The sequence below is a fragment of the Daucus carota genome, chromosome 8, assembly GCF_001625215.2.
Source record: "Daucus carota subsp. sativus chromosome 8, DH1 v3.0, whole genome shotgun sequence".
In the NCBI taxonomy this organism is placed as follows: domain Eukaryota; kingdom Viridiplantae; phylum Streptophyta; class Magnoliopsida; order Apiales; family Apiaceae; genus Daucus; species Daucus carota.
Window position 1 is genome coordinate 25,534,536 of NC_030388.2, and position 14,774 is coordinate 25,549,309.

Here is a 14,774-nt window from a genome sequence, read left to right on the forward strand (position 1 = left end):
CACCCGAATACAGGCATTTATATAAATATTTTCAAAAATGAACTTCGGTCGGATCTGGATTCCATATTTTTAGAGTTAAATGAGATGATTCAGGTAAATTATCTAATATTGATAATTATATTATATTAATATTTTATAATTAAGATGTTCAACATTTTAGTTGGCAAGTTGAACATCTGTATTAAGATACTTTGGACAGTTAGGATTAAACGATTTTTAGAACATGATTTCTGGGGATGTCGGTTAAATTCCAACATAACAAAAAGTATTTACTCCCTCCGTCTCTAAAAACGTTTCTCGTTTGAAATGTCGGCACTGTTCATAACATGAGACAAATTACTAATTTACGTCTAATATATAAGATAAAATATAGTCATGAGTGATCTTGTTGGATTCGTATTTATGAGTACTTTAATACAGTAAATTTTTTTTGTTTATTACTAATACAAAACTAAAAATATTATTGATTAAAAATGTGTGTTGGCAAACGTGAAAAGTACAAATGAGAAAAGTATTTAGGGACGGAGGGAGTAGTATTTAATCCAAATGTGGCGGCCCAATTCGTAAGTGCAGAACTGAACCCGCTGGGTCCTTGAAAAACTCTCCCCTTTTCTGGGCCAATATATGTCAATACTGTATGGAGTACTATACTTTTATTTTTTAATAACTTACTTTATTTATTCTAAAAATTCTCACTAATATAGGAATATCTGTTTAATATTATATTTGTTTCGAAATATTTGTTGCCTTTGAATTTGATTAAATTTTAACTTAAATTTAATTATATTATTTAATTTTAATTTTTTAGAAGTTACTGTAAAATTATATATTATATACTATAAAATATACTTCAGATTTTATTATTAAACAATACACAAATAATATAAAAGGAAGGGAGTATAAATTTAGAGACTATAAATTTGTACTCAATAGTATCTGTCTAATATAAATTTTATTATAAGAGGGAAATAAGATTGTAACTTTGAGAACAAAATTGTCATTAACTAATGTTGACACGAGATGAGAAAATATAAATAAAATTATTTATAATATTATAATTATGCTTGTGCGATATTTAGCTTATTCTTTTAATATTGGTATCGGTGGCGGAACCAGGATTAATTTCAACCCCGGACTGAACTATTATTAAAATTTCATCAAAAAAATTAAAAATAAATATGCATACCTTAATTGGTTAAGCGGTGACATCTTTACTGCCTTTTTTTAGGAAAGAATGGATGACAACCGAATTCTACGATTTTGCATATTTTGATAACGTTGTAAGATAACTTCTTCGTCTATGTCTTTAAATATGGTTTTCTTGATGTAAACCATCATGTTAATTGGCCTCTTTTTTATATATATATAATCATTTTTAAATTTGTCCCCGGGCTAAAAAATTTGAAATAAATAAATTATACTTATTATTTTTTCTCAGCCGGGGACTAGTCTCGCCTTGGTTCCGCCCCTGATTGGTATGTGAGATGGTGTTCATTTTAAGTAATAGGGGTGTTTGATATGTTTAAAAGCCCGGCGGCTTGAAGTTTTATAAGTTAAAAGCATTTATTTATAAATGAATTAAAAATTACAACGGATACACTAATATTTTAGTTAAAATGCGGATTTATAAATTTTAATTCAATTTATTTTTATGAATTGTCCAGTGTTGTAAAAAGCGGGAATCGGACTTAATCGGTGAAGTCACGGAACAAGAATTAATCGGGAATTAATTGGATTGATCGAAGATTGATCGGAGATTAATCGGATTGATCGGTGATTAATCGAAGATTTAATCAGTTTGACGAGTTACGAAATAGAGATTAATCGGTAATCGTGATTAATCAGCGATTTTTAGAACAGACGAATCGTCTGTGTAATTCTGATACATACAGATGGGCATGGGTTGGGAGATTGAAACAATGGAGAAATCACATGCATCCTGCCAACTTGGATTATACGTTGTTTTAGGTCTCTCTCCGGATCACAAGCTTGCACTGACAACATTATAATCATTTATGATTGCACGTGATGCTTATCCTTTTTATTTTATCGATTTTTTTAGTATATATCCATGGGCTAAGCAAAAATTATGCCGATAGACTCATTTTGATTTTCATTTTTTTTTTTTTTTTGAAAGTTTTGATTTTCATTTTTATTGACTCACATTTTTTAATAACGATTCATATACAACAATCACGTTAATTAAAATATTTCAAACATATACTCTTTTTGTTCCAAAAAAATGTCGTTTTGACCTTTTATACATATTTTGAGGTGTGAAAAAATCATACCTATAAAGGTAAATAAATACTTCTAAAAAATCATACTTCTAAATAAATACTTGTCAGGATTAAAATTCGTACTCAAGAGTGTCCTGTGTTTAATTAATTCACAAGTGGGCAAGTTTTCCAGAATCTGAAGCAAGAAACTAACATCACATGCACTCGCACAGACTCACACACAAGTTCATCAGAAGCATATAATCCACCCAGCTTGATCAAAGATTTCAACTCTAAGGCCAAGCTTTCCCATTTGGGTCCTCTAAATTTAATCTAGAGCTCCATTCTTTTTCACCAAATCATTCAAAACAGCTCAATATTATTCTACTAATCCAATGTTGAGAACTGAGCCTTCTTTCTGCATATACAATTCTGAAGATGGGATTGGAGATGACAAAGATGGAGAAAGCAGAGTCAGAAATGATGGATTAGAGAGGTGTGTGACAATTGGTGATAAAATAGGAAGTGGGGATTTTAGTTTTGGTAAGAATGGTATGGGATTGATTGAGGAAGATGATGATGACAAGGAACAAGATGAAGAGAATGAAGGGCTTTTTTATGGACTTGAGAAAATGAAAATTGAAGAGATTGAGAGGCCAGTGAGTCCTCCTATGTATCTGGCAACAGGGTTTGGGATGGATGGTAATGGTGTGGGAGGTGGTGGTGGTTTTGGTGTGGATTTCAACACTTCTTGTTTTGATCAAGTTGAGGATGTTGAGGAGTTTTACAAGAGCTTGGTTAGTGAGGATCCTTCTAATCCTTTGTTTTTGAGGAACTATGCTCAGCTTTTGCAGGTTGGTTGTAATCTCCTGATTTTGCATTTTTAGAAGATAGGATGTTTAATTCATAAGGTTTCTTTTGTTAGTAATCGTAATGGCATCGATGATATATTTACATATCTTGAGTTATAGATGCAATTTCATGATTTCCTTGATTGGTGGTATGCTAGGGTTTTTTGCTCATTAAGAACTTGTAGTAATATATGGTATCCGTTTTAAGGAGCTAATATACTGTGGTGATAGATTTTATAATCTCGAGCATAAGTAATGTTATCTTATTGTTTAAACGAATAAAAATTTAGAAGTTATGGATAAATTAACATGCTGTCTAAGCACAGATGACACTGGTTGCAGTAGTTAAATTGTTGAAACATTGTATTCCCTTTGTTGAGCTGCCTAAGTTCGGAACTGCACTGGCCAGAACAATTAGGAAACTGCTGGGAATTGAGAGATACATGATGTACAACAGTTTCTGTTCCTCTATTGTTCCTTCATGAGCCTGTTGGCAAGTGATTGTGTGCGTTTAACTTACTTCTGTTTTAGTTTAATGATGAAGTTGTGAGGGATTGTCCTTCAATTAATGGTCTGCTTCATTTGTTCTTACAGTCCAAGGGAGATCTTGTTGGAGCAGAAGATCTATACTTCCAGGCTACATTAGCAGATCCTAACGACAGTGAGATAATGTTGCTTTATGCTAAATTGGTGTGGGAGCTTCACCATGACAAAGATAGGGCATTAAGTTACTTTGAACGTGCAGCTTGTGCTGCTCCTGAGGATAGGTGAGTAGTCCTTTGGTAATGCAAAAGTTCAATACTTCAATGTTGTATCTTGCGCTGGATAACTAAGCGGGACTCAGATCAATAAATGATTTTATCTCTCACTGAGTGAACTGTGGCTAAAATACCTGTCTATCTTTTCCGTATTGTTGTTTATATAATAAGAAATTTTGCATTGCCATTTTTTGTTAGATAATCTTTTGAGAGCATGTTGTTTTTGCCTGTTTATATAATAAGAAATTTTGCATTGCCATTTTTTGTTAGATAATCTTTTGAGAGCATGTTGTTTTTGCCAAGTTTATGGTTCGTGCATGTATTTGGCTTTTAGATAAACCTCATTTGACAATTCTAATGAAATTGACTATATACATAAAAATATGCCAATATGAACTTCAACGGAAATTTACACTTTTTGGTCCCATCCCCTGCTAGCGGTCTAATTTTCCCTGTTGATGTGATTTCTTTTCTTCTTTTTCCAGTCATGTTCTTGCAGCATATGCTAGTTTCTTGTGGGAAGTAGACGATCATAAAGATTTTGCATCAACCAATGTCATTCAGGTTATCTCTTGATTTTGTTTTCAGATGATAATGCATTGTATGCTATCCCTATTAACTTTCTGAATTACTTTTCAGTTAGAAGACAACATTCCGGCTGACATCCCAAAATCAGTCAACCAAGAAAAACCAGTTAGCACCGATCATATAGATATACCTACCGACGAAGGTGCCGATATAGAGGACTATTACAAGAAGATGGTTGAGGCTAACTCTTCCAATCCTTTGTTTCTGAAAAATTATGCACAGTTCCTGTATCAGGTGAAATATAAACGTCCTTTTGGCTATTCCTATTGGCAGTTAGTAACCGATCAACTCATATGTCTATTGCCAGCTGCTATTCAATGTTATGGAACGAATTTGTAGAACCTGTTTCTCTCTTACATAAAGTGTGCTTAGATTTATAACCCAAGTTAAGCCAAACTGAAAAGGCATGCTCTATTTGTATTATGAATTAGTACAATGTCATGTTCAAGAAAGCAGTATAGACTACTTCTGTTTTATGAATAGCATGACTTGCCAAGTACCAAAAATAGGCTTAACTAATGATTGTTTTTGCTCAGTCCAAGGGGGACCTTAAAGGAGCCGAGAATTACTACTCACGTGCAATACTAGCTTCCCCTCGAGATGGAGAAATCATTTCGCAGTATGCTAATTTGTTGTGGGAACTCTATCATGATCATGATAAAGCTTTGTGTTACTATGAGCGTGCAGTTGAAGCTGCTCCGGAAGATAGGTACAAAGAGGCTAATTATTCTATTAACTCTAGTGTTTTTACATTTTCCTCATTCTTAAGATAAGACAAACTGGGGCCCTGTTTTCAGCCATATTCTGGCAGCATATGCTAGGTTTCTCTGGGAAACTGATGATGGAGACGAAGATAGCACAGAGTGACATTCAGATGCCAGTTATCCAAACAGCAGAAACACCTACAACGGATGCTCAGCGCATTGCTTCCGGTTGATGCTGCTATTAGCTTCTATGGCCTATAGATTTTAGCTAGTTAATAATTGATACATGTGATGTATCTTGTCCACTAACCTCAAAAACTTCCAAGGTTATCTGAAGCTGTAATCGTTTGTGCAGTGGCATAATAATGGCATCAAAATATGTTCTTGCTTCAATGTAATATGGATTAACATGTAGAACTTTAACATTCATATATTAAACAGGCTTATTCTATGTCTCTTTCAGCTTTATATGTATATCTAGTCTCTGCATTTGTTATATCTTTTTGGTTCTGACGAGTTTAAGAGAATCCTGGATGAGAAAAAAACAGGATATAAAGGAATAATTATTTTCATGATACATCAGTAACAGCAGTGTTTTGTAAATTCCCAATTAATCTTGGAAAAAAAATTCACCAATTTATTGATTACATTCCGATTTGACTAAAAACCTCCAATATATCCAAATTCAGATAAATTCCTTGTAAATCCAAAATCTCTACACCATTAGTGACAGTAATATTCCAAAACAATTCCGATTACAATTTCTATACCATTATGTTGTGTTTGGTTGGGGTGAATGATTCCGGAAGAAATGGAATGGAAAATGAACTATTTTATGAACAATTTTTAAGAAATTTCATTCTTTACTCCATTCCATTCCTTACATCATGTGCTAGATATCACGCCTTCAATTTGAAATGGAATGCTTCATTCTCTCTCATCCCCAATTTCTTCCCAAATCTCATCATAGTAATTTTGCACTTCCTCAAATATTTTCAAAACTTTCTTCCTATCTCTATTAATTTCAAGTATTTTTACTCATTCCATTCCATTCCACCAAACACAACATTAGTGACAGTAATATTCCAAAGCCCGCCAACTTGACAACTTATTTAGCACATTTAGCACCTAGGGGTCTTAACTCGTCAAGAAAGCCAATACGTGCTATGCAAAAATGCAAGCAATAGTACCCATAAACAAACCGACAATACTTCCGTGAGGATCCTCCATTGAGTTTGGTTATAACATTTACTAGTCTGCAATGAAATTTTGAACATTCAATCTCCTCAGGAGGCACCAAGCACCAACAATATCACACAGTAAACCTTGAACTGAAAAAAAAACATGCAATTTTGCTCCATCGCAAAAATCTGAACTTCAAAAGTCTTGTAGGGTGATTTTATTAAGCATGCATCACAAAATCTGCATTTAACTATCTTTCTCATGGAAAGAACAAGCACACACACTTGGACCTCACATAGCTAAGAAGCTATAAAAAGTTCTGAGTTCTGCATTTTTCATTGCCTATAATTGAAAGGCCTTCTATGTAAAAAAAATCCCCCTTTCCCAATACCTATACGATGAATGTGCTGAATTATAATGAGACTGCCCAAAAATGTGAGACTTTCAGAAACATAAATATTTAACAATCCTTCACTCTGAAGAGTTCTGGCCGTTGCTTGATACTTGCTGCGAAGATACTCGTTCTTGACGTTGACTGGGTCGATAGTATCCATTTCCGTTGCCTCGAGGTCTGCTGTGGTCACCATTTTGCCCACCACGGCTAAAGTTACGAACACTGAAGCGTCCCTTTGACGAATCCATGTGATAGCTACCCCTGCTGCTTCTACCTCTCCCTCCTGTTTCAAGATTTTTAAGTTAAATGACACGAAAATCAAACATGTTACTTATCAGAGGCAGCAAGTAAAATTGTTGCATGTAAACAGTTGATTCATGCATTGCCTAAAAGGCAGCAAGTACAGAAAAAGGAAGCCCCATTAGTTGAGCAACAGCAAGCAATTATTTACAACTTGGCTTAAAATAGAAAAGGAAAATATACAATCCCACAAAATATCTCAATGGCTTTAGTATATGCAACTTGGCCTCCCCGTGAGGGGAAGAAAAAGAAAAAGAAAAAACTTGGCCTCCCAACTTACAAGGTATAATATGGAAGACCGTATAAATTTTTTGTCAGATAAATTTGTTGCATCTTAAAATACATGCATAATCAAACCTAGACTTCTAGTATGAAGTAGTACATATAAGAAACAGGGTTCTAAAAAGAGCCTAGCCATCCTCCAGGCGAGCCTATTCTAGAGTACTGCTTGTTCTGTTCTCTTGGTAATAAGAGACCGAACCCCCATGGAAAAAGGATGCATGTGTATTCAGCACTTGACCTTTAACACAATAATAATGTAACATGTTCCCCATAATAGAGTGGAGAAGAGTTCGACTTTAGTCACATCACATCTGTTTTGAGTTTACTATAAGTTAAGTAGATATTTAGTTCAAAAGGATGGAAAACAGAGTATGCACAAGAATCTAAAGTTAAAGTTTACTGCTTCTGCATGGACCCTGTCACATATAACCATCACATTTGCTACACAATGTACAACAATATCCAATATTTAAGCAAAAAAACACAGCAACCCAATTGCCTAGAAAATCAAATTTAGAGGCAAAGACTATCAATGTCTCACGATTCAAGCAGAAATTTTTAACAGCGATATTTCAATCACGGGTATTATAATATGCATAATAAATTTGTGTGCACAGTGCACATAATATGTAATTTAGTTGAACATGCAGTGCATGAGCTGGCAGTTGTCGGATAGAGTGTAAGTAATCTAAGCAAGTAGTAAATCGAACAAAAGGTTCCAACTTCAAGGAAAGGAGAAATTTTTGGGCACACAACTGACAACTATACCAGGTAGATCATATATAAGTGAAAATATAGAAAGTCACATAAGAACTTGGTGAGTATAACTAAAACATGCAGAGACAGGACACAATATATATTATGGAGAATAAAGATTGCAGTGCATACGTCCTCCACGAAAAGCATTGACTCTGTCAGCTTTTCTCTCCTCAATATATGCTTGTTGTCCAGCAATCTCAACTGTTGATGCCTACAAAAAATTAGTGAATTATTGAACCCGCATACAATTTCAACTTTTAAAGTAACTTGCAGTAAACAGATTATAAAGCAACTCCAAATGGGGACAACTTACCAATCTTGCAAAAAAATAACAGATGACACGAGGATAAATGAGTTTTGTTATGAAGAAATTCCAGGACCAGAAAAAAAATTCAGTTACTCTTACCTTTATTGCATTTTGAACTCCAGCTATATCTTCAAATTCCACAAACGCGTAACAGGCACCCAGCTCCTTCGGCTACAAATTTGCAATTTATTTTTAGCACTAGATTAATATCAATTGTTGGGGCATACAAGCCAAAATTCTTAAATAGTTGACACAACTAACTTGTCTGGTTCTAATGGCCACGCCATCAGGCTTCAGTCTACCAAATTTCTTAAACTCTTCCTCAATTTCTGAAGCAGATGCAGTAGACGGCACATTTCTCACATAAACAGACTTTACCTTAACTGAAAACATCGAGTTATACAGAAATCAGGGACTTCAGAAAAAAAATACTTGCAGACACAGTAAAAAACCACTTGTTTGTGGTAACTGATAACATTTGCAGACACAGTGAGTTTGCATGTCAACAAAGAAAAACACAAAACAGATTTCTTTTTTGCAAATTCATCCAATTGATTTTCAGAGCAAGATTGTAGATAATTTAAGCCATAGCAGTAATATGAAAGACAATTGAGACCTTCATGTACAGTAGTGCCTCAAAAGTTCTTTACATAATGTGTTTATAGACTTTCATCATTGAACAAGAATGAAACGAACGAAAGGAATGAACTAGAAAAGGTCACCTTCATCTTCTACAACAGAGATCTGTTCTACAGCCTCCCTCCCAAAACTATCAAGTGCAACTGAGGGTGTATAGGACTGCTGATCAGACGATGGCTCTGGTATATTTTCCCACTCTGAAGCAGGAGACGGCATCTTCTTGAAAGACGAATGAGCATGTACAGCTGGCACAGATTGTCCTTTAGAAACCTGCAACTTCAAGATAACGATCAAGGAATTGAAAAAAATAATAAAAATCAGTCCCGTTTAGTGAAGCCGAAATGTCCTACTAAATTTTGGCTTTAGGACTCAAAAATGTATTCCATACAATTGAAGCATAAGTGTGTTTGTGAGGTTCCTCGGCCGGTTCCTCAATAGGAGTGGACGGATGTTCTTGTACAGGATTTAGAGTACTCTGAAGTGAACCATTTGACTGTACAGACTGTACTGCAAAGTTGCCTTTGATGATATTGTCAGTCTGTGGTACTTGCTGCAGCTGTTGCTCTGAGAAACTGTAATTATTAGTGGTGGGATTTTCCTTTACATTAGATGAACCAACAAATTCTCGGGCCTGGAAATTTCCACCAAGCATGTAAGTTGGCACTGCAAAAGAAAAGTTTGTCATCCCATCTGCTTTTAAGTTAATTATATCAAAACACCAAATACATTTTTTTATTACTACACCTAAACACACACATGTATGCTTGCATTCTTTCAGAACAAGCACCATAAGAATTTTGTTAATTGTTTATCATAGTAATCTATAAACTTTTAGATATCAGAACCAAAATTTAGAACATATACATTATATCTTATTTAGCAAAAACAGAAACTGGCAAAAAAATCTACGTGCTTTCTCTGAGGTATACTCATCAGATTTCTGAATATTGTAACACACCATAAATTTCTCAGATAAGTACGTCAAGAAAACTTTAGATGGTACAAAGTTTTAACCACTCTCTCCCCAGGCCTATGATATTTTTTTATCTTTTTAATCCTTATTAATATTAGAAAAGATAATTATTGAGTTGGCGGCGAGAAAGTCGACCTCATATATTCTCATAGATCCTCTCACCAAAAAATCTCTATCATTAACTTAATGGTTATATGCACATACATTTGTGAATAATACAAATACACACACGTGCATGAAGAGTTGTGAATTTAGAATAGTTCATAACCATATAGCATCCCCCCCCCCCCCCCCTCCTCGCCAGTGTACTTTAGGATATGGCATCAATATGGCGTGTTTAGCATCCATATGGCATTTTTACGCCATGGCACCTGCCCCAATATTTTCTTAATCTTCTTAAGTTTAATTATTTTCTTCTCTTCTTTATTTCTTATCTTTTTCATCTTTTTCGTCTCTTCTTCCAATTTTTATATTAACTTGGATTTACACAATGCAGACCACATGTTTGGTTAAATTCCTGTGCAGAATTTCAGACGAAAACATACAAAGTGCTTATGAAATGTGACATCTTTAAATTTATATATCCAGTGAAACACTAAATCTGAATTTTATGTTTAATGTGGATTTTAGCTTTAATATTATCAAAATTTTGTATATTTTATATATTATATCTACACATATACCCTCTACTAGCGCCACGTAGCGGTTACGCCGTATAAACAATGTTCGTAACAATCATATACGCAACTAGAGGTAAGTAGCTTTTAAGTGGTAATGAGATCAAGATATCATTAAAGAATAAATATTTAAATAAAATAAATATAGACTGCGAGTTTTAGGACTTTATCAAGTTATTTATGCAACCTAAATCTTTCCAAATTTTCCATAAATTTACATAATAAAATTCAACACAAGTCCGTTAAGTACTTTCTCTAGGTAAAAATTCTTAGAACTCTGTGATTCTACATGTTTAATCAGGTTCTTTCAAATAACTAACTAAATGAATTCTGTATATATAATACCATTTAACTTTCATGCACACAGTAACTACCCTTTTTGCATTAACAACTTAACCCAGATAATTTTTTTATTCTACTCTGTAAGTATAGTTCAACTTTCTCTTTCTATAATGAAAAATGAGTATACGCTTTATCATTTTCGACTCGTATCCTCCAGAAACAATCATAAAAATATAAAAGCACTACAAATATAATGAGAACTCTAAGAAAATTACAGTCATAAAAAAATAAAGAAGACTTGAAATACCAAACAAACCCGGATGTTATTCATGAGCACAAATCCTCTTACGAATTCTGGTTGGTATGTAGGTTACTTAATAAATTACAAGTGCGAGCTGTATACCTGACTCCTGAATAGAATTTGAAGCATGAAGCTTGGGATCATGAATGCTTGGAGATATATAGGCTACTGGATGTTGGTGAATTTGATCCTCCTCAATAAAGTGAAAAATATCACTGAGAACAAAAAATCCTGATTCTTGAGGTGCCAGAAAAAATGTCTGAACAAATTTTCTCCTGCCATTAAAATCTTTTAAAAGCACAGAACCCGAAGCCATTATCAGCACACCTCCATTCCAAGATTCTAAAGAATTTGCTGTCTTGATTTCTATTCCAGTGTAGTTGAGTGACATGATAAGTGCATGTATTTGCTGCAATGAAGAGAAAACAAGAGAGAATACTAATTACTATGTAATGATTCTTGCCAAATGACTAACACAATAGGGTTATCGAAGTGCATACTGCATAGTGTATTAATATCATACATAATATGCTCCAGGACTAATAATTAATATATTGGAAGCATACCTTATATAGAACTTTCTATAGTTACTGACTTTGCAGGTCGCATTAAGGAAACCAAATAGAGGGGGTGATTTGATAAGATGAATAGGATAAATTATTTATACCACCTACAACACCTAGTACGGCAATCTTATGTATTACCATCTAGTAACATAATTATTTACAGGCAAGAAAAGTATCACATCCAATATAGCACTTTCAAATATTTATAAACTGACAAAACAATGATAAGGTTTAAACTAGGGTTGAGCAAAAATTCTCCAAACCGATCAAGAGCGACCAATCCAAGACATTCAAACTTCACACCGATTTTTACCGTTTATTAATGGTTTGGTTTGGTAATCGTTTGATATATTAGAAACCGAATTTTTCCGGTTCGGTTTATGTTTTTACCTCCAGAGCAACTAAAACAACCAAACCTTAAATTAATACACTAATACACATTTGTCATGTTACTCGTGTATGTACTACCAAGTATAAGTTTGAATCTATATAGTATGTATAAGCCCAAAGGCCCCAAACATAAAACAGGGCACTAATATCATCCATTTGAAGACATGAACTTTTCTTCAAAATAATAACGAATTCTATTTTAAGATATCAATTTATATGCATGGTTTAGGTTTTAAAATATTAATGAGTTAAATTTTATAAAAAAATTGGTTTAGACCAAAACCCATCCGAACCAAACCAATTAAAATGTATCCATTTTTTACATAAAGTTTAGTTTCAATTTTGTATATTGAGAATTGAGAAACCAAAAGTTTCGTTTTGGACCTTAAAACCGACCACACAAACCAACGCTCACCACTAGTTTAAACAGTAAACAATATTGTAATTAAAACCTAAACTGATTATTGTTTAATATCCACACAACATGATTAAATTAACTCAAAGTGTACAGATTTTTTAACACACAAAATAAGTATACAAACTTTCAGAACAGATGAAGTGCCATCAAATATACAAATTTGAAAGATGCTCATGCCCATCAATTTAACTATAACGATTACTTATATGGTAAAAGCATTATCGGAACAGTTGGGAGAGGCAAATAACAAGTCTTCTTTTGTATCCGTTGTGCGCCAGGAATGGAAGTAAGCTTCTTCTTCTTTTTTAATCTTAATTGCGACCAACAGTCTAAGTAAGACTCGAAAATCAGAATGAACAATATATAACAAAAATCCATAAAACACCTAAATCAGCAGTTACATGTCTCTACAGAGCAACTAAAAATATCAAGTATAAACTAAATAGTCTTCATTTTTAAATTGTGGAAGGGTCTTTAAACATTCTGAAAACTACACCAAAACGGCAAAACTAGATATAACTAAAAATAGTATATATAATACAAAAAATATACCAGCATTGCTGAAGCAGTCTCTCTAATATTGCCATCAGTACGAACAACAGTGCTGGCATCGGTATAGAATTGATGAACAACTTCTGGAGTGCTCTGTAGCGCATTGTAATACTGCCCCACAAAATAAGTCCCAACCTACAATGACAAGCATTCATAAGCAGAGAGAGAGAGAGAGAGAGAGAGAAAGAGAGAGAAGGAGAGAGGGAGGGGGAGAGGGAGGGGAGAGAGATAGAGAGAGAGAGAGATGGAGAGAGAGCGAGGGAGAGGGAGAGAGAGAGGGAGGGGGAGAGAGAGATGGAGAGAGAGCGAGGGAGAGGGAGACAGAGAGAGAGAGAGAGAGAGAGAGAGAGAGAGAGAGAGAGAGAGAGAGAGAGAGTACCTGAGCAGCAGTGAGGGGCAAGTGAAAGGGAGTCGCCATGGGAGACAGAAACCCTAATTAAACCCTAGATCTGCAGTGAGAAATGAAGAGTGTAGGGGAGCGGCTAAACACTAGTACCAAAACACTAGACACATGACAATATCTGAGGAATAAGTGCTGAAATTAAAATATTTGTAAGATAATTAGTAGATACCGAAAGATTCTGTGTGTGTAGATAGAGGTAGGGGTGCCCGCGGGTCGGGTTGGGCGGATTATAGGTTAAACCCTAACCCAACCCATTTAGTTCGGTTTTTTTAATTTCCAACCCAACTAAAGATCGGTTTAAATTTCATCGGGTTGGGTCGGTTAGAATTTATTTCGGTTTGGGTCGGTTTGGGTTGGGTAGAATAGGTTATTAGAAAATGAGTGTGAGGTAAGGTCACTTAGTTTTGTAATTTCACGATTTTTTCGAGATAAGGTGAGCTCATTATCGAGTTTATTTGCCAATAGCTTAGTTCTTATTAAGCGGAACTCATGATTCGTTCAAATTAGAAATTGTTTCACGCGTTTATTATAAATTTAAGTAATATGTAATATATTTTTAGTTTAGATAGAAAGGCACCTAAAATTGTTTCAGTAAAAACAAATAAAATATATGAAAATTAAATAAAATATGCGGGTCGGGTTAGAATGGGCGGGTTATAGGCAAAACCCTAAACCAACCCATTTAAATCGGTTTTAATAATTTTCAACCCAATCAAAATTCGGGTTAAATATTTTCGGGTTGGTTTAGAGTCGGGTTAGGTCGGTTAGATCGGTTTGGGCGGGTTTTGATAACCCATGGGCACCCCTAGATAGAGGAGTGAATAGCAGAGATGGGGGGTTTTGATGGATTGGGGAAAGAGTGAAGGTTTTTGTTCTTTTCGCTGCGTGTGTTTTTTGGTGTAGTTGCTATTATTACTTTTTTACAGTTTCACTGCTGCTCTCACTTGCATTCCTGCACGGACTCTCCGGTTACTATAGCAAATTACGATAATATCTGTTTTATGTTCATCGAATCAATTTTATGGATTTATCACCGCTATAAAAGATTGTGTCCCATTAATATTTATATTACGTTTCTATTTTTGAGTGTAAAATATAAATAATTTTTTTAGTACTAGAAACCACTCCAAAGGAAACTTTGCCGATATATGTGAAGATTGGAGAATCTCAGTGATTTTGCACCAAAACACGATATTACTTAGTAATTTCAAATTTCGGTCGTGATTTTC

The 14,774-nt window shown here is 34.3% G+C and overlaps 2 protein-coding genes across 3 annotated transcripts; one reads left to right on the top strand and one right to left on the bottom strand.

Annotated features, from left to right (window-relative positions):
- Positions 1-2,323: 2,323 nt before the first annotated feature.
- LOC108197569 (uncharacterized) lies at positions 2,324-5,575 on the top strand. The gene is made up of 6 exons (XM_017365221.2): positions 2,324-3,073; positions 3,665-3,837; positions 4,314-4,392; positions 4,468-4,650; positions 4,953-5,125; positions 5,214-5,575. The coding sequence occupies exons 1-6, from the start codon at positions 2,615-2,617 to the stop codon at positions 5,281-5,283; spliced, it is 1,137 nt and encodes a 378-aa protein (XP_017220710.1). The 5' UTR covers positions 2,324-2,614; the 3' UTR covers positions 5,284-5,575.
- A 916-nt stretch (positions 5,576-6,491) lies between these two features.
- Positions 6,492-13,704, bottom strand: LOC108200026 (nuclear transport factor 2). 2 transcript variants are annotated; one of them, XM_017368084.2, is made up of 9 exons: positions 13,522-13,704; positions 13,143-13,277; positions 11,319-11,625; positions 9,372-9,646; positions 9,067-9,253; positions 8,606-8,727; positions 8,444-8,515; positions 8,167-8,248; positions 6,492-6,979 (listed from the first exon to the last, which is right to left on the bottom strand). In XM_017368084.2, exons 1-9 carry the CDS (start codon positions 13,558-13,560, stop codon positions 6,774-6,776), a joined length of 1,425 nt encoding a protein of 474 aa, XP_017223573.1. In that variant the 5' UTR covers positions 13,561-13,704; the 3' UTR covers positions 6,492-6,773. The 2 variants fall into 2 exon arrangements, with proteins under 2 accessions (XP_017223573.1, XP_017223572.1); XM_017368083.2 differs by having other exon boundaries at positions 9,067-9,259.
- Positions 13,705-14,774: the final 1,070 nt, after the last annotated feature.

Coding starts and splice junctions, on each gene's coding strand:
- LOC108200026 (XM_017368083.2), bottom strand. CDS start 13,560: ATGGCGACTCCCTTTCACTTGCCCCTCACTGCTGCTCAG. Junction 9,647..11,318: donor AAATTCTATTCAGGAGTCAG/GTATACAGCTCG, acceptor TTTCTTTTGCAG/TGCCAACTTACATGCTTGGT. Junction 8,728..9,066: donor CTCTGTTGTAGAAGATGAAG/GTGACCTTTTCT, acceptor CGATGTTTTCAG/TTAAGGTAAAGTCTGTTTAT.
- LOC108197569 (XM_017365221.2), top strand. CDS start 2,615: ATGTTGAGAACTGAGCCTTCTTTCTGCATATACAATTCTGAAGATGGG. Junction 3,838..4,313: donor TGTGCTGCTCCTGAGGATAG/GTGAGTAGTCCT, acceptor TTCTTTTTCCAG/TCATGTTCTTGCAGCATATG. Junction 5,126..5,213: donor GAAGCTGCTCCGGAAGATAG/GTACAAAGAGGC, acceptor CCCTGTTTTCAG/CCATATTCTGGCAGCATATG.